Source organism: Hippocampus bargibanti, linkage group LG14, assembly GCF_051943395.1.
Source record: "Hippocampus bargibanti isolate YZ-2025 linkage group LG14, ASM5194339v1, whole genome shotgun sequence".
NCBI lineage: Eukaryota > Metazoa > Chordata > Actinopteri > Syngnathiformes > Syngnathidae > Hippocampus > Hippocampus bargibanti.
The window spans coordinates 6330765-6356447 of NC_142747.1; the positions used below are offsets into that span (position 1 = coordinate 6330765).

At 41.8% G+C, this 25683-nt stretch overlaps 1 protein-coding gene across 5 annotated transcripts in view; it reads right to left on the reverse strand.

Annotated features, from left to right (window-relative positions):
• arhgap42b (Rho GTPase activating protein 42b) overlaps positions 1 to 25380 on the reverse strand; it is a 78272-nt gene extending 52892 nt beyond the window's left edge. For 2 of the 5 annotated variants that reach the window (XM_089013649.1, XM_089013647.1), the window contains exons 1-3: positions 25093 to 25378; positions 10092 to 10187; positions 4654 to 4715 (exon numbers count right to left, since the gene is read on the reverse strand). In XM_089013649.1, the coding sequence (XP_088869775.1) occupies positions 4654 to 4715; positions 10092 to 10187; positions 25093 to 25246 (312 nt within the window). In that variant the 5' untranslated portion in view covers positions 25247 to 25378. Of the gene's footprint in view, positions 1 to 4653; positions 4716 to 10091; positions 10188 to 25092 lie in introns of all 5 variants that reach the window. The other 3 variants (XM_089013648.1, XM_089013650.1, XM_089013651.1) reach the window with 3 other exon arrangements.
• Positions 25381 to 25683: the final 303 nt, after the last annotated feature.

Here is a 25683-nt window from a genome sequence, read left to right on the forward strand (position 1 = left end):
GGGCCATGAGTTAGCCATGTGTGCATTCGACAATATAACACAAGTCAGGCTGGATGATTTCCCCAAAAAAATATGTTTTGACTCAAGATGAAATCATAATTAAAACCATTATTTACAGATTTCGAAACCTAAGTAACGGAGGTCTATTGTGACTACTGTGTTAGCTCAATTCTGACAGAAAGAAAGCAGAAAACGGTAAAAACTATTGATGCAACTCCACTAATTACGACCCTCCTATTAGCGAGGGCTTGGGTGCGGTCTTCTGCCGTCGTCTGGCATTTTGGACAGAGCGGACAAATGAGCGAATCAGTGAGTTAAGAGGGCTTGCAAAGAGGAAATTGCCAAAAGGCTGATTCACTGCATTGCTTAAAAGACTCATGGACCTTGCACTTCATCTTTAGCGAGCACACAGGTGACCCGTTGCTCGAAAGGGCAACACCGTCGTAAACATTTTGCTGCACTTTCACTATCAGACAGGGAGAGTGTGAGGGTGTGGGGGGGGAGAGATCTCAAATATATTAAAGCACTTCTCTTCTAAGCGTGAGCAGGTTAGATTTTATCACTCAATATACTAAATGGTAAAAGGCGGCATCAGTGTATGCAGTGTTTATGGGCTTGCGGTTCGTTGGTAGATTGTAAAGCAAAAAAAAGTTTGACTGAGGAAAAACAATTAAAAACATTTTGGGACCTATAACGCTAACGTCTGCTTTGCCGCTCGAGTCTCAAACACAGACATTGCTGCTATGTGTTCCTCCCATTAGAACAAGGACTCATCATTAATTATTATTATTATTATTACTATTATTATTTCTTTTAATTCATTCACTGCCGTTCACAAATGTATATAGGAATTGAAAATATGGCGTAGAGCGCTATTCCCGAATTTGTTCGGGTTTTGTTTTTTTTTTCTTATTTGGGTGCCAATAAAGCGGTGGGCAAGTTCTGGCCAAGTTTTTTTTTCCTTTCCACAAGGGGCCGCATTTCCTTTTTTCCATGTTAGCGCTTCATTCCAGCTTCAACTATTGTATTAGCCCTATATATGTATGTAGTACATTGTATTTTGGACAGCCACCGTCATTTCAAGCTCATATAACTTCAGAGCCATATAATTTAGGAACAAACTTTTTTTCTGATGAAAGAAGATAGTTTAAGGTTTCTTACGCTGCATTGAATGTTTATGTCGGTCGAGTTCTGTGGGTCCTGGAATTCAAGTGACAATGACAAAAACCCTGGCACTGGAGTTTTTGTCTGGCATTGAATGAGTCAAAGATAAAGATACAAGCCATTAGAATTGTGAGCAAGTGCACCATTTGTGTACACACAAATGGTGGAGCGACATGCGTACACACGCAATTTGAGACTAAATATATTCTTTATCTTCTGTAAAAAATGCAGACTGGTCCTGCAGCTTGCTCAAGATTTTTTCTTTCACCCCCCCCAACCCCTCCAACTTGTAATGCAAGACAATAAATATAAAGCCTTATCTGTTTGAGGCACATGTTGAAGTCGCTATAAGCACACCACCCTCCCCCCATTATTTTCTTTTTTGATTGTTTGTTTTCCATAATTTCGGTATCACGCCAAGCCCAAAAATTATTGCATTATTATTCTCGCGATAAGACGTTTGAATAGTAATGAGTCATCTTGATGCAAGGGTTGTTGCAGTTTTCCCGGTGGGTGGCTGATAAACACAAAGCTGACGCAACAAAGGATCGTTCTTATGATGAAGCGCTCAAAAATGTTTTCAAATTCACATTGAGCCATTTCGTTGCACTGGGACAATTTCCCCTCAACAATCACAAATAGAACAAAAGCAAGACACAGAAGATTGAAGCAGCAAGCGACACATTTTTGAGGGACGGGTGTAAACATTAATCGAAGTGATTCAAGCAGGCGGGTGAAAACAACAAAAAATAAGTGGACGTCATTGAGGGGTTGCAGTTGCCACTTTTGACTCGCTGGGGAGCCGGATTCAATTTCTCAGCGGCTGAAAGGGGCGCGATAAATGTGAATGTGACTTTTTGGGACTAACCTGGGGATCAGGAATCTATGGCTCGCGAGCCATATATGCCTCTTTTGATGATTGCATCTGGCTCGCCAATAAAACTATATTCTCGCTTTTTCGCTGTTCATTTCCAGTTTGGGCTGCAGTTGGCGGAAAGCCTAATTTTGATTAGATTGGATACTGGCCGTTGTTGAAACAGGAAAATGGCCCTTTTAAATAAACCCGCCGAGTAAAAAAAATGATGAGTATCGTACACTTCAGGTTGAATAAATGGGGAGAGAAAAGGTTCTGATTCTAATTTGCAATGAAACAATATCGATGAAACAGTCGAATGTCAGTGGCACTTTGACAAGCCCCATGCTAACGTGAGCATCAATATACTTCTGCAAGAGACAGCAGAAAGCAAGTGTGGAAGCTAACGAGCCGTATGCAGGCTAGCTAGCAGTAACTTCACGTATGGACCCGGCAAGTTGACTTTCATTCCGATCGTTTGTCTGGAATTTTTTTTACCAATCATGGTGAGTATTATCACAAAGTTATGTTAAATAATACATTCTGACATTTTGTTGAAAAGTGGCCGCGCATGCATGCGTGTGTGTTTGTGACTCTCACTGCAAAACATGTCTCAATACAGTGATACCTCGGTTTACGAACCCCTTGGCTTCCAAACTTTTTGGTTTAAGAACGATACACTTGGCATATGAATTTTTTCATACGAACTTTACCTTGGCATATGAATTTTTTCGTACACGGAGCTGCCTCAATGAGTGATGTCGTTTGCGAACGAGCCCGTTCTTCTAACAACAACATGGCAGCCGACTGTTTTTGTCCTCGATTCCCCGTCCCCAGTCTTCGGTTAAAGCCATGAGATTGGTCAAGAACGCAGCGCTGTGGGGGGTGTGGGTGTGGTCTGAACATTAAAGAGACAGGCAGACGACAGTGAGAGAGTTTCAACTTTAATAGTTCAAAGGCAGAGTGTAGACTGCTGACGGTTAAAATATCCCATCAATCAGGCTCCACAAACAACCTGCACAAGCCATCTGTACACTTGATGCAAAAAGCTATCAACCCAGCTAAACAAAACACAATTGATGAGGAACTAGATACAATTATCACAGAGAAAGCACCTACAACATTCCTCAAGATGATGAAAGGTTACGTTCCTCATCAAGTGTTTAATGCTGATGAAACCTGCCACTCCATTCCATCAAGACATCAACGACCAGCACAAAGGTACATAAAACGACCTTATTATATCTCATCTCATCTCATTTTCCATACCGCTTATTCCTCATTAGGGTCGCGGGGGTTGCTGGAGCCTATCTCAGCTGTCTTCGGGCACGAGGCGGGTGTCACCCTGAATTGGTTATTTTTTGGGATACACACTTTTTGCCTGACACACTCTGTCTGGGAACCAATTAAGTTCGTAAGCCAAGGTATCACTGTATTTTACTTTTATGGCTCTCTTAGTCAAAAAGGTTCCCGACCCCTGAAGTAACCCATCAAGTGTGACATCTCGCAACCGTGTCAATCTTTTGTCAGCTGCCCATTTCGGAAAAAGTTTTTTGTGATACGTAACTGTGTTAATTTACATAAGACAGCCTATGACTTCATGGGGTGTTCGTTTGTTTGTTTTTGTATGTATGTGTGTGTGTGTGTGTGTGTGTGTGTGTGTGTGTGTGTGTGTGTGTGTGTGTGTGTGTGTGATGGGTGGATGTATGTATGTATGTATGTATGCATGCATGTATGTATGTATGCATGTATGCATGTGTGTACGTATGTATGCATGCATGTATGTTTGTATGTATGTACAGTATGTCTGCGGTCTGTATGTATGTATTTATGTACGTATTTATTTTTTATTTGTCATTTATCCATTTATTTATTTGTCGTTGTCTTTATCCATCCATCCATTTTCCGTCCCGCTTATTCGTCATTAGGGTCGCGGGGAGTGCTGGAGCCTATCTCAGCTGTCTTCGGGCACGAGGCGGGTGTCACCCTGAATTGGTTGCCAGCCAATCGCAGGGCACACAAAGACATACAACAGTCACTCTCACACTCACACCTAGGGCCAATTTGGAGTGGTCAATCTGCCTGCCATGCATGTTTTTGGAGTGTGGGAGGAAACCGGAGGACCCGGAGAAAACCCACGCGGATCCGGGGAGAACATGCAAACTCCACACAGGGAGGCCGGACCGGGACGCGAACCGGCGACCTCTGCACTGTGAAGCCGGTGTACTAACCACTCGACTACCGGGCCGCTCGTTGTCTTTATGTATTTATTAATTTTGAATTTAATGTATTTATATATTTATGTATTGATATATTTATCCATCCATCCATTTTCCGTATCGCTTATTCCTCATTAGGGTCGCGGGGGTGCTGGAGCCTATCTCACCTCTCTGCGGGCACGAGGCGGGGGACACCCTGAATTGGTTGCCAGCCAATCGCATTTATTTATTTATTTATTTATTTATTTATTTATGTGTTTATTTGCTTGTTCGTTCATTTATTCATATTTTATGACAACAATTTAGTGTTTCCTCACAGGATGGAGACAATATGAAATGTAACGGATGAAGAGCTGCCTCCACGAGTGAAAATGCACGTTATTTCAATCATCAAATGTTTCCAAGCTGCATTCTTACCAAGCGCAGTCTCTCCTCTTCCACAGTGTTGAGAAGCTTGGAGAACTCCTTGAAGGACTGCGCTGAAATGGAATCAAGAAGAAACTTTGAACACAGACATGAGTTTACAGATGCAACGGCATTCGTTAAACGTCAGATGCTCCCAGCTCGCCGTGAGCATCAGACCCTAAAACTTTTATGGAAACTGCAGCCTCAGAGCTTTTGTCTCGGCATATTTTAGAACGCAGTAAAGTTAGGCAGCTGTTGGAAGATAAGTTGTAAAATACACGAACACAAATGCAACACCTGAAACTGAGTGAAGACCATTAATTACATCCCCTTTATTTTAGTTCCCTTGCCCCACCTGGGGCTGACATTACAAGCTGCGGGGTCAGTTGAGACCTTGGTCTGCCTGCGAACTGGCCGCTGACACCATTATCAGCTGGGCATGGGGTAGGGGTAGTGGGTCATGCATAATCCGAGACACGCTGGCCCATATATATATATACAGTAAAGTCTCGTTATATCGATATCGGTTATATCGATAGTATTGCTTATTACGATACTATTTCGCTGAACGCAAGGAGAACATTTACATGCCGCAGGATCGGATATATCGATAGTCCGGTTATATCGATATTTTTTCCGACTCCCGAGAATATATTGATATAACGAGACTTTACTATATATATATATATATATATATGTATATACACACACACACACACATACGGACGGGCGGACGGACAGACAGAGAGACAGACAGACAGACAGACAGATCGAGATAACAATTTCTTTCCCTTTTGTGCTGAAAAGTGTAATTTCCCTCCGATATTTTGTTCACTTTCTGTAATACGTCTGTGTAAGCTCTCAGTCGTACAGGAGTGGTCCATCGATGAGAAGGTTTCTTCAGCCGTCATCTGTACAAAAGTGAAGGTTTCGGACGTTTCGCCTCCTATCCAAGAGGCTTCGTCAGCGAACTAAAGTCTGACTGGTCGTATCGGCCCCATTTATATATCCCTAATGTCCAGACCTGGTGGCGCCGGACACAGCTATGATAGGTCCCTACTCTCAGGTTGGGGGGGCCCCATATAAATGGGGCCGATACGACCAGTCAGACTTTAGTTCGCTCAGATAACCTTCTCATCCACTTTCTGTAATGGCAAGGATGTGACATCATGCTAAGTTTAGCCTGGGTAACTAGTGGAAATGATGTTTTCCTTTTTTTGAGAGGAAATGTATCTCATGTTTACGGGATGATAGAGATATAAAGCTGATCTCACACTGAAATGCTGTGGGATGAATTTTCAGGAGAAGGGCACGCAACGTAAAAAAAAAACGCATTAATCCTTTGGTGCTATTGATTTTCCGCAGAATGTGAATGTCATGGAGCCGAATCGATCGGAGGTCAGGTGAACCCCCGTGACGACAAGTGCACGGGGTTTTGGCGTGCCACCGTTGAAGTAAGGACCATCAAAGAGAGGCCGGTGACGGACGTGAGGCTGCCAGTGTCGGTCGAGGGACTAGCATAGATGGGGTTCAACCTTGCTGATGACTGGATTGATTTCCATCGAGTATATATATATATATATATATATATATATATATATCGTTATATTGATATCGGATATATCGATAGTCCCGGTTATATCGATACTATTTCTATGCACGCACGTAGAAAATTACATGCAAACAGGATCGGATATATCGATAGTCCCGGTTATATCGATATTTTTTCGGACTCCCTTGAATATCGATATAACGAGACTTTACTATATCAGTAAAGTCGGTCGATACCGATATCGATATAACGAGACTTTACTATATCAGTAAAGTCTCGTTATATCGATATCGGTTATATCGATATCGGTTATATCGATAGTACTGCTTATTACGATACTATTTCTATGAACTCAAGGAGAAAATTACATGACCGCAGGATCGGATATATTGATAGTCCGGTTATATCGATATTTTTTCCGACTCCCGAGAATATCGATATAATGAGAATTTACTGTATATACAGTAAAGTCTCGTTATATCGATCTCGGTTATATCGATAGTACCGCTTATTACGATACTATTTTCATTTCCCTTGCACATTTCTAGTCTTTTTATGTATAATTAGTACCGTTTAGTACGATACCCGGTTATTACGATAATCCGGTTATTACGGTGCTCCTTTTCATCCCCCGCCGGCCATTTTTGTTGTTTATATCGATATATCCGTCGCGCCATTGGTCAACTTGGTCACGTGTCTTGTTACGTGAGCCGCCATCGGTCGCGCCATTGGTCGACTTGGTCACATGAGCCGCCATCGGTCGCGCTATTGGTCGACTTGGCCGTGTGACTTTGTCACGTGACACGCCATCGGTCGCGCCATTGGTCAACTTGGTCACGTGTCTTGGTTACGTGTCAAGCCATCAGTCGCACCATTGGTCGACTTGGTCAGGTGACTTGGTTACGTGCCCAGCACCCGTGTAGCAGAGCCATTTTCATTTTCAGACGCTAGCTCGTGTGTAGCAGACGAGATTGAAGTGTTTGTGTTAAAAGGTAAAAATGGGAAGCAGAAGAAGATTGATGACTTTTTTAAATTGTATAGATAATACAGTAAGATGTAAGCGTTGCAGTTTCCTTGTTGTGTTATGTACATGCCCACTGTACTGTATATGAATGCAATCGTTTTTTGCAACAATGTTTCTTGTTTTGTCTGCTGAAGCGCGATGATTTTGAAAATTATTAACATTCCATACTGTGTATTAAAGGACAGCCGATGTCACTTTTTATTCAAATGCAAATAAAAATGACTTCACGCCAAGACGTCTTGCATTGCTTGTGAATCCAAACAATGGCTTCAGATTCGGATAATATGCTTTCTTGTTACACATCCAGTTATGAATATTTTTCAAATACACTGTAGTTCTGAAGATTAAAGCATACATGTTTACAATCATGAAAGAATTATATGTGCCATTTTGAGGCAACATTGGGGGAACGTCTCTCACCCCCAAAAAAAGGGAGCTAATGGCCAGCTCCGTTTCTTATATGGCGCTTGGCTGCCCTCTTTTGGCGGCTTTTGTTTAATGCAGTTCGGCGCAGGATCGGATATATCGATAGTCCCGGTTATATTGATATTTTTTCGGACTCCCTTGAATATCGATATAACGAGACTTTACTGTATATGGCTGATCTCAAGAAGTCCTATCAGTGGCTAGAGAGGGCTAGCCTAAAGGACAGAACAGAGGCACTCAAGAGCAGGCCCTGAATACCAGAGCCATAGAGGCACAGGTATACCACCCCAGGCAAGACCCAAGGTGTAGGTTGTGCAAAGAGGCACCTGAGCCAATCCAACATAAAACTGCAGGGTGTAAAATGCTGGCAGGGAAGCCTACATGGAGCGCCATAACCAGGTGGCTGGCATAGTCTAACGAAACATCTGTGCGGAGTATGGACTGGAAACCCCAAGGTCAAAATGGGAAACACCTCCCAAGGTAGTAGAGAATGACCGAGCAAAGATCCCGTGGGACTTCCAGATACAGACTGACAAGATGGTAATGGCCAACAAACCAGATATCGTGTTCATAGATAAAGGGCAAAGGAAAGCCGTTGTCGTGGATGTAGCGGTCCCGAGTGATGGAAACATCAGAAAGAAGGAACATGAGAAAATCGAGAAATATCAAGGGCTCAGAGAGGAGCTGGTGAGAGCCTTAAAGGTAAAGGTGACAGTCGTGCCTGTGGGAGTCGGAGCACTCGGGGCAGTGACCCCCAAACTAGACGAGTGGTTGCAACAGATCCCGGGAACAACCTCAAATATCTCGGTCCAGGAAAGCGCACTGCTAGGAACAGCACGGATACTGTGCAGAACCCTCAAGCTTCATGGCCCCTGGTAGAGGGCCCAAGCTAAAAAGAAAAAAAAAATGGGGGACAGACACCACCCATGGTGGGTGAGACGAGGATTATTTTAAATTATAAAAATCCTCGTCTCACCCCCCATGGGTGGTGTCTGTCCCCATTTTAGCTCGGGTCCTCTACCAAGGTCTCACTGTATGTCCCTACTGTCCAGACATGGCGGTGCCGGACACTGCTATGATAGGTCCCTGCTCTCAGGTTGGGGGGAGCAGAGGACTAATCCCTGCAGCTCCACTGACACCTGACTGACGACTGGCCTGATTGCCCAATTGGCCCTGGTATCACCTCATCAGCATGACTAATCCTATGTTGCCTAAGCAGGCTATTGTATGAACGATCCAAATTGAACCTCACCCCACCAAACCGGTTTAATGAAGGATTTAGTTGTTTTATGAAAACCACTTCTTTTACTCCCCTTTCAAACCATCTATGTTCTTTCGCTAAGATTTTAACCTCATTGTCGTCAAATGAGTGGCTGCTAGCTTTTAGGTGCAAATGTACTGCCGATTGAGGCCCACTAGCATTATCCCTGCGATGTTGATAAAGTCTTTTTTTCGAGAATTTGTTTAGTCTCCCCTATGTACTGCTCTTTAATATTTTCATTTTTACAATGTATTGAAAAAACTACATTACTTTGTTTTTCATTTGGCAGCCTATCTCTTGGATGCACTAATTTTTTCCTTAAAGTGTTTAGCGGTTTGAAATAAATAGGAATTTTGTGTTGCCAAAGGACTCTGTAGTTTTTCAGAAACTCCTGCAATGTAAGGTACTACTACTCTTCTCCTTTTAGTATCTTCAGAATTGTTGGTCTCATTCCCTTTTCTGTCCTTTTGACATTTGTTAAAAGACCACTGAGGGTAACCAGAGTTTGTGACTTCTTTCCTGATATGTTTTGAGTCTTTTTCTCTACCTTCGACACTTGTTGATATTAGGTTCACCCTATACTGGAGGGTTGTGATAACTCCTAGTTTGTGTTGTAGAGGGTGGTTAGAATCGAAAAGTAAGTATTGATCAGTGTGTGTGTGTGTGTATATATATATATATATATATATTCCAGAGGACTGACCAGCGCTTTATCGGCACCCCTCACAAGAAAACCAAAATCGAACAAATTCAGGTTACACTTTTCAAATACACTCGAGAATGGCAGCGAATGAGTTAAAAAAGAAGTTACTGTCTTAAAAAAATGCTTTGTTAATTCCCTCCATTAGTGTAAGATTTGTGTGGGTTTTGTAGCAACAATTCAAACAATTTAACCTGGACACTAGACAGAAAATTACTTCCCTTAATCTCCTAAAGAGAGAAAAAAAACAATTGATGGCATGAATTATAAATGCAGCAAACAGTTCGAGGCTGGGCATAACGATGGATTGATTAATTGGTGCCGTTCAATCTTGCGGAATTGGAATACAATGATTGCCGATTGATCACACAGGTGTCATTTGCACCTTTAAAACGTGTCATGGAAGCATGGTTTGAAACATTCTGAGTAAAATCAAATCAAATAAAAATCCTCACTGTGCCAAGAAAAAAAAACAGACTGAACTCACCGATGTTCACCTCATCATCTGTTTCGGCGTCGCCGAGGCACTCAAACTGGAACTCCTGCAGAGATTGGGAGAATTTCTGGACGGCAACAGAAAGATCTGAGCAACGAGAGAACATAAAAGCCAGGACATCAGGAAACCGAGCCATGACCATGTTTACTTCTCATTTCATGGTCCACTGATTGGGGTTTACACATTCATTGACCAACACCCAAATAAAACCGATCCCAGTCACCGTTTTGTTCACCATCATCCCGGCGTAAACCGTTTACATTTCATCTCCGCTTGCAATGATTTTTCACACGTGATATTTGACACTTTTCCGAGCCAAGCGTTTACTCATTTGGAACTTTTATTCACCCAGCCTTCATTAGTGCGTGTCGGCGGTGGAAAAGATTTCCGACGGTGCAACGCTGGAACATCTTTGCTCATTAAAACGTGTCAAAAGTGCTAAAATGTAACAGAGGTTGATGCTTCCCGTCAAGCGCCATAAATCTGTTGCGAAATGAAAATGACACAAATAATGTGCCTACTCTGCACGGCACATTGCAGAGGCGCCACCTAAACTCTCACGTCTGTGTAAGCTCTCAATCGTACAGGTGAAAAGGTTTCATTACCTGCCATCAGTACTTCTTTGAAGGTCTCGGACATTTCGCTCCTCATCCAAAAAGCTTCGTCAGCGAACTAAAGTTGTGCTGGTAACTCTAACCCTATATATATATATATATATATATATATATATATATATATATATATATATATATATATACAGTAAAGTCTCGTTATATCGATATTCAAGGGAGTCCGAAAAAATATCGATATAACCGGGACTATCGATATATCCGACCCTGTTTGCATGTAATTTTCTCCGTGCGTGCATAGAAATAGTATCGATATAACCGGGACTATCGATATATCCGATATCGATATAACGAGACTTTACTGTATATATATATATATATATATATATATATATATATATATATATATATATATATATATATATATATATATATATATATATATATATATATATATATATATATATATATGCCTAATGGACACTGGTGGCGATGCCAAACCTCTGCTTTGATAGGTCCCTGCTCTAAGGTTGGAGGGAGCAGTGGACTACTCCCTGAAGCTAATCTAAATCCTCTTTTGGTCTGTCTGATTATGTACTATGACTGGCTCTGATTGCCCCATTCGCTCTGGTATCACCTCATCAGCATGACTAAGCCTACGTAGTAACGATCTAAGAAGTCTGTTGTAAGCACGATCCAAATTAAACCTCACACCACCATGGCAATTTGGTGAAGGGTTTTGCTGTTTGATGAAAATAGCTTCTTTTACTCCTCTTAGATCAGGGGTCTGCAACCTTTACGACTCAAAGAGCCATTTGGACCCATTTCCCACAGAAAAGAAAACACTGGGAGCCACAAAATCCTTTTGACATTTAAAATGAAGACAACTGCATCTTTTCATCATCGTTTTTTACCTTTATATATGCATAAACAAACTATAGTGTGTTGCATTTATGAATCAATTCACGGTTACACAGAAGCAAAATTACATTTCTGCACGCAACAAAAACATTTTAAACTGAAAAAAAGACGTTGGGTTGAAGATTACTTTCAAATATAATACTAAATGTCTATTTGAAAAAAAAGAATATTTGCAAAATGGCAAATACAATATTTATCACCTGGTTAATGTGATTTCTGCTCCTGCACCTCAGCGCACAGCCTCTGCACAGCAGGGCTGTATGACGTTACCTTCATCTTCACACAGGACTGTAAGCTGTCATCTGTCAGGCGTGAGCGATATCTGTTTTTAAGGCGAACGAATATGCCCACATATAATTAAACGTTCCGTTTTCTTCAGAAACTTTTCTTTTCTTAGATTTATCCATAGTTGGCCGACCTGGGGGTCGAAAAATTCAAGAAATCGTGTGCAATTTGGCAGTTGGGACCGGATATACGTCCACTGTCGATGGTTGTAACTTATATTATGAGCGACAAAAAAATTGAATACGTTTTATTTTGTATTAGTTATAATCACCATAATCTTAAAATTTAGAATTACATTTTAAAAACGAACGAACTAAAATAATATACATTGAATTAAATACTCATTTATTTTCTAAAGCCGCAGGGAGCCGCAGCAGGGGGGTGAAAGAGCCACATGCGGCTCCGGAGCCGCAGGTTGCCGACGCCTGTCTTAGATGGTTTGAAAGGGGAGTCGTTTTTGCGCCTATAATGGCCAGAATTTTCACAGCCCGGCTATGTTCAGTGGAAAGGTCGGTGCTGTTGGACAGTCTGCGTTTGGATGGATGCATGGTTTGAGGAGCCCACGATGAGATGAAAGGAGCATTAGCGCAATGCGTATGTGGAACGGTCGCAGCTTGGAATTGACACGGATTTACGTGTGACAGGAGATGTGAGACAATCGATCTTCGTCAATGGATGCTACAGCTGCGTTTTTGCTTTCAAATTTAGCTTGTAGTAGACATGCACTTTCCACCATGACGTCCCTAATCCACTGGTGAAAAGTATGCTTTGATCCTCTCCTCTTTCATCTTGAACTGTTTCATGCAACAAAGAGGGTTCTTAAAGTGCTTAAGATTGAATGACTGTCTGTGTCTTTTGTGTTGTGTCACATTATTTGTTTTTTTTGTTCTTTTGACTTCAAGATGGTACTGTGAGAGTGGCTGCCTTTCCAGCAGCTTCTGTATTTTGGTTTTCTACTTATTTCTTTCCTTTCATAACTTTGCTGCATTTATACAATTCTGTACGCAAAATATACGCAAATATGTACATTTCTCTACTGTGAGACTAATAAAGGCTAAACCAATCGAAAAACATGTGGACTGAGAATCAAGCCATGTGGAACATGATCATCTGCGGTGGTTTACGGCCGAGTTGTATTCCTCAAAGAAAGGGATGAAATAGATTCCCACACCGCATAAACACATTTCAATGGCCTGACATGATATCGTCGCACTCTTCAGCCAGACCTCAAATTGAAATCCTCTTGTGAAAGCCATTTACATTAGAGTGAACAATGACCGCTTGCAAACACCGCTCCGAGTGCCGTCGCGAGCTACAGTCCCAGAAGATGGATTACACCTCCGCCACACTAGCCCTCTTTGTCCGCGCGGCCGCAAATTTTGGGATCGATACCTGCCCGGCGGTCCGAAGGCGCTCGCGGGGCCATCAATAATGGGTGATCTTAGAGCGCGGATATTCAAGACAGGTGGAACAAACGTGAGGTCACGTGCTGTCCGATGCTTGCCTTGGCCACCATAGAAACAAAACATGACACCTCTAAAAGCCGATGTTAGAAAAAATAGTGCTGAGAAGCAAAATAAATAAAAGAACATTCTATTTTCCCCATTTACACGCATTTTGGTGCAAGTATAACAATTTACGACACAAAGCAAACAACAAGGCCAAAAGGCTTGTTGACACACAGCGGCAAACATGAGAGACCCCATTAGCTTCCACTCTACAAGACAGCAGGGAAATAAGACATAAAAGCGCCAAACAAAATGGCCACTCGGAAGGCGTGCACGTCAAGTAGAGATGTCACGGCTCCTCGTATAGCTCGTCTTCATCTGACAGAGGAGGGAATTTGTTGCATTACACTTTGATTATATGATGTATGGCCATTTGGGGGGAGCTGGAACAAGCCGAGTGTGGAGGAGTAATACAATCAAAATAAATAAATAAAAGACAGAATAAAAAAGATAGCAACGTGAGCTAGCAAAGGTCTAAATCATCTCGCTGAGCAGTGTCAGAGCGACATGAGAGGAGTGGCTGTGATGAAAGTGTCGTTGAGGAGCAAAACCCAGCAAAAGAAAACATTTTGCACTTATTACAAGAAGGTGTCTAAATAGCCACTCTTAATTTTATTACACTCGACAAGCATTTGATCCGGCCCAGCGTGAGATTTTTTTGTGCTGAAATGATCATTCGGCACAGAAGGGAGGGGGGGGCAAGAATAATATTAACCATGGGGGCAGATTGGCATGCAGGTTTGATCACACAAGAGATGCTCCGGGGTCTCGAAACAGAGCGGGTATGCCACTTAGTAGCCAACGTGCAAAGACAGCCCCCCGGCCACCCACAGGACTGACGAAATCTCATCTCCAAGGCAACAGCATGCCTGTCCAAAGATGCCACACTGATGACAGCGCTGTCCACAAATCCGGAAGACAATTTAAATAAATAAATAAATAAATAAATAAATAAATAAATAACCACATGAATAAATGATTAAATTAATAATGTTGAAAAGTTGAAATAAATGAGATAATAAATAGAATAAATAAACAATAAATACAATAATCATTCCACCATAACATCTCTGATCCACTGCTGAAAAGGATGCTTTGATCCTCTCCTCTTTCATCTAGAACTGCTTCATGTCACAAAGAGGGTACAGCAATTGCTGAAATTGAATGACTCTCTGTGTCTTTGTTTTGTCATATTATTTGTTTTTTTTTTCCCAAAAGATGGCGGCGCGTGAACGCAGTGGCTCCTCTCTCTCTCCCGGTAAAGTTGCATTTTCGTGTTTATTATGTTTGTCAAAGTCATTATAAGTGCCTTGCACGCTGGGTCCGAGAGGACAGTAATTTCATCTGTGCTGTATGTCATTAATATTAGCATATTTGACAATAAAGCTGACTTTGACTTGAAACAAATATATATATATATATATATATATATATATATATATATATATATATATATATATATATATATATATATATATATATATATATATAAAATAATAAAATAAATAAATAATACTCATTTGTGTTTGGGTGGGGACGGCAGGGGGACAAGCACAAAAGCAGGCTGGAAAGAACACGCCGGCGCTCTGTCCTGTGCAACACATTTCATCAGTGTTGATTAGGGGCCAAGCCGTTTTCCAGAAAGGGAGCCCGCTGCTTTCTTTTACGCTGCCCGAGCTTAGCGGTGGCATGGTGAGAAAACGACGGGGCGCATCGTGCAACTTTGATTGAAACGAACCGTGGAGGCTTCCACTTCAGGTAAGTCCCACCTTGCACTCTGCATTGCACCATCCTGTCAGTCGCACGACGGGGGGCCCCAAGTCCAAAAGACGAGCCCGTGAGAGCAGAGAGTATACCTATTTTTTCCCACCCTCTTGTAGGCTGGGAAACAAAAAACTTTCTAATTCACTATATTGGAAATATTGAACCGATGTTGGTATTTACAGCTCTGAATGCACCGCATGGGGAATTGGGCAAGGACATTTTGTTTTTCGGAGCATGAGACAATCTGACTTTCGCTGAGTTAGACAGAACAAAAGAAGTAATCAGATTAGCTTCAGGCAGTAGTACTGCTCCCCCAACCTTAGAACAGGGGCCCATCAGAGCAGAGGTCTGGCACCGCTACCTCTGTCCTTTAGGGATACATATCGGGCCAGAGTTACCAGCACAACTTTAGATCACTGACGCAGATCTTTGGATGAGGAGAGAAATGTCCGGCACTTTGAAAGAAGTACAGATGACGGCTGAAGAAACCGTTTCATCGATGGACCACCCCTGTACAACTGAGAGCATACACATACCTTTTTTTGCTGAAATACATCGGAAAAGCAAATTTAGTCCCATAAATGCGATGTGTGTACCTTGCTCCATAAGAGTAGGCGATCATTTTAGAGATGGGCAAAAATTGTGGCGCATACTCTGGTATTGCTATTTGTTGAGACTGCAAATACTAGCTACCAATATAAATACCAGGAAAACAAATCTGACATTGATTCAGCATACATTGGCAATATTTCGTGCCATACTGCAGCAGCATGAAATCATCATCATCATTATCTGTGGAGCAAAGAAAGGTTTTTGGTAACAACTTGTGATATTTTGAAATCAAAACGTATTCATCGAAGGTACAAGAGGTATACTCAATGAGTGCATGATCGTACCGGTTTTGGTCGAAAGAAGAGTGGTCTAGAACATCTCCAACTAACTCGGCATACCATACAGCAGGGGGCGGGAACCTTTTTGAATAAGAGAGCCATACAAGTAAAATATCGAGAAATGTTTTTCAGTGAGCGCCACAAGCACGCGCACACACACACACACACACACACACACACACACACACACACACACACGCGCACACACACACAAACACACACACACACACACACACACACACACACACACACACACGCACGCACGCACACACGCACACAAGTGCAGCCACTTTTCAACAAATGTCAGAACGTATTATTTAAAATAACTTTGTGATAGTAATCACCATTAACATGAATGGTTTTCCTTTCCCCATGATTGGTAAAAATCCAGCCAAACGATCGGAATGAAAGTCAACTTGCTGGGTCCATATGTGAAGTTACTGCTAGCTAGCCTGCACATGGCTCATTAGCTTCCACACTTTCTTTCTGCTGTCTCTTGCAGAAGTACAGTGGCACCTTGGCTTACGAACTTAATTGGTTCCCAGACAGAGTGTGTAAGGCGAAAAGTGTGTATCCCAAAATTTTATTTCCCATAGGAAACCATTAAAATGAGAATAATGCATTCCCAGGTCCGCATAAAACATAATTTTCTACTTTCTAATGTTCTAAGCCTTAAAGGACAACCGACATTTTTTTGTTTCCTAACTGACAGCAGAAAAACGTTTTATAACATCTAAAATAGCCAAAACATGAAGTATGATATTTTTATTCAAATGCAAAACACCAATAAAAATGATTTAAAGTGTCCTAAATCTGCAAAAAATTGAGCTGCGAGAATTGGGCATTTTCAGAAAGTCCCGCACTCAGTTCGTGACGTCACGCCAAGATGTCTTGCATTGGTGGAGAATCAACACAATGGCTTCAAATTCGGAGAATATGCTTTCTTGTTACACATCCAGTTATGAATATGATTCAAATAGTTCTGAAGAGGAAAGCATGTTTTCAATCGATTAAAGAATTTATTCCGTGCCATTTTGAGGCAACATTGGGGGGAAATGTATCACCAAAAAAGAGGCAGAAAATGCCGACCGAGCTCCTGTGAGGAATTAATCAGCCCGTTTCCACAGGCTGATAAATTCCTTATATGGAGCTTGGTCGCCCTCTTCTGGCTCTTTTTGGTGCAACATAACGTTTTCAGACCAAACAAGCACAGCATAATGCATTGACGTGATGGAAGGACTGCTACAATGTGTCCTTTTTTTCGGTCAGGGGCATTCCTTCAGTGACGTCACGTACGGACTCGTCACCAACTCAAAAACAAGACTTCCGGAATATTCAGCGCAAGTCTTAAAATGTAAAATATAGCTATATGCGGTGGAATCTTTGTAAAATACACTCAGTAGGAGTCGTTTGCAGCCATTTTACAAATTATGGACACAACTTGTCGGGAGACGTCGGTTGTCCTTTAAAACAACACCAATATACCTTATTTTATGCATAATACATGTGCTATAGTATTATGATTAAAGAAATAAACTGTACTGTACAATAAAGTCATTTATTTACCTTTATAATGATCGTTAATGGCTTGATGGAATGGAGTGGCCGGTTTCCTCAGCATTAACCACTTGATGAGAAACGTAACCTTCTTTCACCATCTTGAGGAATGATCCCTTGTAGGTGCTTTCTCTGTGACAATTGTATCTAGTTATTCATCAATTGTGATCTGTTTAGCTGGGTTGATAGCTTTTTGCATCAAGTGTACAGATGACTTGTGCGGTTTATTTGTGGAGCCTGATTGATGGGATATTTTAACATTCCAGTCTACACTCTGCTTTTGAATTTTCAAAGTTGAAACGAGTCTAAATTTCACTATTTTCTATCCATTTTCTAACCTTTTTCTATGTTGTTTTTCTTTTATTTTTCACTTTTGTTTTTTTGGTTTAAAACTCTGTCATCTCCTTTTCGTGTGTGTTTTCTCTCACTCTCTCTGTCTGCCTGTCTCTTCAATGTTTAACCCCCCCCCCCTCCACTGCTGGGTTCTTGACCAATCTCGTGGCTTTAACCGAAGACGTCATTTTGTTTTTTGGAGAACGGCCTCATTCTCTGTCTGCAACCCGATCCCCCACGTGACCAATCACGTGGCTTTAAACGAAGACTGGGGGCGGGGAACAGAGAAATAAATGCAGTAGGCTGCCATTTTGTTGTTAGAAGAACGGGCTCGTTCGCGAACGACACATCACTCATTGTGGCAGCTCCGTGTGTATTCCGAAAAATAGTTTGTATGCCTAGGTAATATTTTCATAAATGTAACGTTCGGAAATCGAAAAGTTCGTAAGCCAAGGGGTTCGTAAACCGAGGTCTCACTGTATGTTGCCGGTAACGTTAGCATGGGGCTCGTCAAAGTGCCACTGACATTCGACTGTTTCATCGCTGGTTTTGTTTCATTGCAAATTAGAATCAGAACCTTTTCTCTCCACAAAGGCGAATCCTCCGGTCCATTCAACCTGAAGTGTACGATACTTGTCATTTTTTCACTCGTCAGGCTTATTTAAAAGGGATGTTTACCTGTTTCAACATGAACGGCCAGTATCATCCAATCAAAACTGCGCTTTCCGCCTACTGCAGCCAAAACAGGAAATGAACAGTGAAAAAGCCAGATTATATATTTAGTTTTATCGGCGCGCCAGATGCAATCATCAAAAGAGCCATATATGGTGCGCGAGACATAGGTTCCCTACCCCTGCCACACAGTATACCTCGAAAGCAATTGCCCCACCGAATTTGGGCCACGGCAGCGGTGAAGCTTTTGACATGAGACGGAAGCTTGATCTCTTTTTTTAATACAGTCTATAAAAAGCCTTTTAGTTCTGCATGCATGGGGAAAAAGTCACCAAATTCTCGCGACAGGCTGTCTCCCACTGCATCTGACCATGACAACTTATAAAAAAATACATTCAAAGAAAGGAGGGCAACCAATCGTTTAAGCACTTTCACGATTCAGCCAGCTCCCTGCTGCTATTGACACGGGTGGGATTTGTCAGTACTTTGACTTCCCAGCCACAATCAGTTAAAAAAGGAAAACAACTAAAATATCGAAATCAGAAAGAAAAACAACTTCAACATGTCTGCAACAGGACTTTATGCAATGCATTACACAGATTTCAGTTCCTCCACGCGCACACACACACACACATGCATGCACACTCACACATGCACACACACACACACACACGCACGCACACTCACACTCACACATGCACACACACACACACACACACACGCACACACACACACACACACACACACACACACACACACACACACACACACACACACACACACACACACACACACACACACACACACACACACACACATCATACAGTTCGAAGAATAAACACCCCTGCAGTAAACCAGAGTGATGTCAGGCCAAATGCAATGCAAGGGTGGGCAGTGGGGTGGGGGGGGGGGGTCTAGTTACACAAGCAAGCATGTTTACACGACACTTCCTGTGGCTGAGCCTCAGAAGCGTCATCTGTCCTCACATCAACGCGGAGACGTCCCAGAGCTCCAAAGCCGACATGATAACGGATCCGTATCATTATTTTAATAACGTTGCCCGTATCACATTGCTCGGCTAAAATATGCACAAGTACAAGTGAATATGTTGTTTACAGACGTTTACAAGAACATAGCGTGACCCATTCATTGGTGTCCCCCTCCACCAATACTGCTGAGCAGGTATAAGCACGCATCGGGCGTAATAAGGCGCCATCATGAAACAAAATGATGGCCTGCCATGGTTGTATGCCAGATGGCAATGTAGTGAATGTAATGAAGAAAAAAACAACAACATTCACAGTACTTAATACACACACACCAGGGAATGTTGTTAAGTATTTGCACATAGTAGAGTCAAACCAAAACCGTAACCACTGTGTCTCCATGCTTTGTCATTTGGGAAAGTGCGGAATTTACGTTAAAATTTTATATCGGCTTTGTGGATTTTTTTTTCTCGACACTTGTTGGGGATCATTCAATTTCTTAGAGTTTTTGGGTCGCGTGTCGACTTCTAAAATAGAAACAAGATGTGCTTTATGCAACTTTCAGTACCACATTGAAAATAAGTGACAACCAAGAGTTCAATACATACTTTTTGACAAAATAAAAAGTAGCTAACGAAAATGATTAACTCACTCACTGTCAGACGATGTGCAAAAATATGCCCATTCCACTGCCAGGGTTTCTGAAATTTTCACTCAAATTGCAGGACCCACAGAATATTGAGTTTCAGGACGATATAAACATTCAATGGAGCGTGAGAAACATTAGACTCTCTTCTTTCATCAGAAAAATGGTAATTCCTAAGTTATATGGGTCTGGAGTTATCTGAACTTGAAATTGGGGCGGCTGTACAAAATACAATAAAATACATACATATTGATTTATTTAGCGCTTTAACAACATCTTGAAGCTGTAACAAACGCTATCATGGTCAAAAAGCAAATGCTTCCCCCTTGTGGAAGGAAAAACATTACCAGGGATCTGACCAGCGCTTGATCGGCTCCCCCTAGCAAGAAAAATCAAAACACGAACAAATTTTGGAATGACAATTGACATCAAGGTTTTCAATTCCCGAATAATTTCGGGAATGGCAGTGAATGAGTTCAAAGAATGTCCAGTGTAAGAACTACAAAAAAATCTCTCTCTATCTCTCTCTATTATAAATATGCTATACTCTCACTTTCTCTCTCTCCCCATCTATCTCCCTCTCTCTCCACCCTCTCTGCTCTCTCAACTCGCCACAGCATAATTAGTGTATTCAATTAGCGCAGCCGCACCAAGGGAATTAATACAAGTCAGCGGTGGTTTCAGAGACCAGGTGTGAATATCAAGTAGCTTGCTGGATGCAGATGGATCTCACTTGCAGCTGGAATCAATTACCCGTGGCACAATAAATTCAGGATGCTTTGGACTGCCATTCATGTAAAGCTGCAAGAGAAACAGCCGCCGCTTGAAAGAGGCCAATCCATAGCAAAAGCTACATCATCAAGATCCGGGGAATTTTCAAAGTTGGAAGCGTTCCACAAGAATTGAGAGCAATAAACAAGGAATGAACCAGATTGAAAATTGGGCCTGAACTCATTCACCGCCGTTGATGTTTCTATTTGTCAATTCCAACGCAACAGTTCCCTGCCACCACTTGGACATATGCCAAGTCTTTTTTTTTTACTCATTCGCTGCCATTCCCGAATTTATTCAGGAATTGAAAAGTGTGACATGGCGCGCCATTTTTGAATGGGAGGGGATAAAGCGCTGGGCAGACCTCTTTCAATGGTTTTCCCTCCCACGAGGGGGTAGCATTTGGTCTTCGTCCATGTTACCGCTTTGTTACAGCTTCAGCTGTTGTTGAAGCGCTATATAAAGCAATATGTATGTATTGTATTTTGTACAGCCACCCCCGTTTAAAGATTAGATAACTCCAAACCCATATAACTTAGGAATGAACTCTGATGAAAGAAGAAAGAAGAAATCAAAATACAGTAAAGTCTCGTTATATCGATATCGGATATAACGATAGTCCCGGTTATATCTCTGTGTAAGCTCTCAGTCGTACAGGAGTGGTCCATCGATGAGAAGGTTTCTTCAGCCGTCATCTGTACAAAGGTTTTTGTACAGATGACGGCTGAAGAAACCTTCTCATCCCGGTTATATCGATACTATTTCTATGCATGCACGGAGAAAATTACATGCAAACAGGGTCGGATATATCGATAGTCCCGGTTATATTGATATTTTTTCGGACTCCCTTGAATATCGATGTAACGAGACTTTACTGTATTCTAACGGTTTATTGAATGTTTATGTAGTCCTAAAACTCCATATTCTGTGGGTCCTGGAATTTGAGTAAAAATGACAAAAAAACTGTCACTGGAGTGGACACATTTTTGCACATCATCTGGTAGTCAATGAGTTAATGAGTGGGTGTGGAGTCACCCAGTGATTCAGATTTGTAGATCACTGTAATAATAAACAGATCCCTGAAGACGGCACATTCACAGCATCCGTTGTACTCTCGACACCCCGGCTATCCCACCAGACCAGCCTCATGCGGATTTGATGTTGAGTTTTGAAGTGAAAAGTGACAAAATGACATTTTTTTCTGACATGGGAACTTCCATGGTAACATGTTGATGAATTAATTAATGTTATTTAAAAAAAATATAAAAGAAAACCTCATCGTTATCCCTCAACCAGACCAACACTACAGTACCCTGGTTTTCCAACCAGACCAGCCTCATGGCATTATTATGTCGCGTTTTGAAATCAAAGGCCTCTGAAAAGTGACAACATGACTTTGTTTCTGACATGTTGACCTGCATGCTAACATGTTGATCAGTGGTTCTTAATCTTGTTGGGGGCACCGATTTGGATTAACGAAAAGCAGCTATCCGGCGACAGCGTGAGTAAAGCTATTTTATGTGAGAAATAACGCCAAAACATGTCAGCTAATTGAACACCTACACTGTCTGTAAGTAAAGAATCTGCTTAATATTAGATATCAAGTAGACAGGATGAACTTTTATGTGAGAAAAGCACGGCTAATTCACGCCGAAATCGGCATGCGCCAACCTGGAAGTTCGGCGCTTATTGAGGATTTTAAAGCCAGTAACGGATCGTTCGAGAACATCTGAGGGCGACGAGGAGATGGCTGCAGCATCAAGTGAGCTCATATAGGCAAAGTGGAATGATGTGCAGGCTTTTACCGAACAGTTCCATCCAGAAAAGACTGTGGCTATGAAAATCATCAACATGATGAACGATAATGTGATGCCTCAGCTTCATAAGACCTTACAAGTCAGAAAGCAACAGGTGTCAATTAAGAGGTTTTTAATTAGCAAAAATGACCAGGAGTCTCCAAAGAAAAAAGAAGAGAAGCTACACCAGAGGTTAAATTACCAACAGTACTTATGGAAGGTGACTCTCCTTCCATAAGCCATCAACGACCATCAAAAAGGTAAATAAAACTTTATTTTACAGCACAGTTTATTTCTTTAATTACAGTCCTCATGTAATGTGCCTCTCTTTCCAAACAGCAATTCCCTTTGACCTTCGACCTCCAATGCCATTCCATCAAGCCATCAATGACCATCACAAATGTAAATAAAGTGACTTTATGATACAATGCAGTGTATTTCTTTCATTACAATACAATAGCACGTTTATTATACATAGAATAAGGTATGTTGCGTGTTGTTTTAAGGCTTATTTAGTTGAAACGTATATTTTATGGAAACCCGGGAACGGATTATTCCCATTTTAATGGTTTCCTATGGGAAAAATGTTTTTGAGATACACACTTTTAGCCTTACACTCTATCTGGGAACCAATTAAGTTCGTAAGTTGAGATCTCACTGTACTTTGCTACGTACACGATGCTACAGCTTCGTGTTTGCTTTCAACATTTAGCTTGTAGTAGACGTACAAATTCCACCATGAAATCCCTGATCCACTGCCGACATGGATGCTTTGATCCTCTCCTCTTTCATCTAGAGCTGCTTCATGCCATCACAAAGAGGGTGCAGCAAGTCCTGAAGAATGAATGACTCTGTGTCTTTGGATTTGGATTTGCCTTTATTAGTCTCGCAGTGGAGAAATTTACATTTCACAGCAGCAAAGTTATGAAAGAAATGAAAGATGAATGATTTGTGTTGTCATATTTGTTATTTTTGTTTTATTTTATTTTTCCCAAGATGGCGGCGCGTGAACGCGCAGCGGCTCCTCTCTCCCGGCAAATTGCCGTTTTCATGTTTATTATGTTTGTTAAAGTCATTACAAGTGCCTTGAATGCTGGGTCCGTGAGGACAGTAATTTCATCTGTGCTGTATGTCATTCATATTAGCATATTTGACAATAAAGCTGACTTTGACTTTCCTATGCTCATTCAATGAACCCTTATTTAATTAGTTATTATTATTTTACTGGTGCAGTAAGAGAATTGTGTTCAAATAACAAAACCAACATAGTGCATGAACTCAAAACACTTTCAATGACTGCCCACTAACTGCAGACTAGACTGAGGGGTGGACCTCTACGGCAGAGGATCCACAAAACCCCTGAGACCGACTCACCTTGGGTTCGATCAAAGCCAGTTTAAGAACCACTGATGTTGATATTTTTAGTCAATTTTTAAAAACCTCTCAAGGACAAAAATCCTAGTTATCCCTCAACTAGACCAACAATTGGGGAAACTACAGCACCCAGCTATCCAACCACACCTGACTCATGCGGATCTGATGTCGCGTTTTGGAATCAATGGCTTCTGAAAAGTGACAACATGACCTGAGATCTGACATGTTGACCCGCATCCGAACATGTTGATCTTTTCCATGAATTTTTAGAGCACGCTAAAATAAAGAATCCTAGTTATCCCCCAACCAGACCAACACTTGGGGGAACTACAGCAACCCGGCTATCCAACCAGACCAGCCTCATGCGGCTCTGGTGTTGCGTTTTGGAATCTAAGGCCTCTGAAAAGTGACAAGACACTTGACTTCAGTTTTGCGAGTGCGAACTGGCTTGACCACAGTCATATCATTTAACTACAGAGGATGACAATGAGATGCAATTTTAAAAAACCACTGCGTCTGTATCCATGAACACAGAGTAACTACACTATTATATTTTGTTGATGTCAATTTTTTTTGGGGGGTGGGGGTTGTTTTTAGCCTGATACTTGGTACTGTAAAGTTTTAGAAGCACTATTTTGGAATGTCAGTCAGTGCCACAACAAAATGTGGAGTCGTCGACTCGACTCCATTGGGCCTCTCAAGTGCTCAGTGAGGCAAGTCTCATCTTGCAACCAACGAAAAGGACAAACAAACTATTCCGCGTGTTCTCACATGGAATAAATGTCATTCAATAATCATCGCAAATGACATTTGCGTGGATTGTTGCGCCCCGCACGTCATTCACCCGGCGTGTCGTTGCTTTTCATGTAAAAAAAAGCGCGTGTTGAGAAATTTATTTTCATTGCATTTGTTTTACTCACTCCTGAGGGCTCCGATGAGCATATTTCCATCTTTAATGAGATCCTTGATGAATTTATTGGTCCTCTCCAGTTCGATTTCGTGACACTTGAGACGCTCTCGGAAATCAGGACCGTCCAGAAAAGAGTCACTAAACTCCAGTGTGGGGAGCCCCATGCTTCGTCTTGTTCCAATGGCTCTCCTTTACGAGGAGACGCCGCAGACACCGAAAGAAAAAGTTCTCGGCGACAAACTTTAGGCTCCTTTCCCACTAGCTTCCGGGTGCCGTGGTTCGAAGTTGGAGGATTGGGGGGTTGGATGTTGGAGGAGCGGGGGGCAATCGTCTAATCACGGTGGTCGCGTGACTCCTGCTGGTGACTCCGTGCCCACTCCCACCACCCCTGTTCCGGAAGAAAGGTGTCTGAATTCAAAAACTACACTTAGGTTTTAAGACGGGGTCCGAGTTTCAGAGTTTGGAAATCGTCGCTTGATGCTGATAATTATAGTGTATCTAAGGCAGGCTTAGGTTTCAAAATTAAGTTTCAAACCAAGTCAGGGTTCAAATGAGGTACAGTATTCCTTTGCTAATTTGCGCTTCGATTATCGCAGCCCTT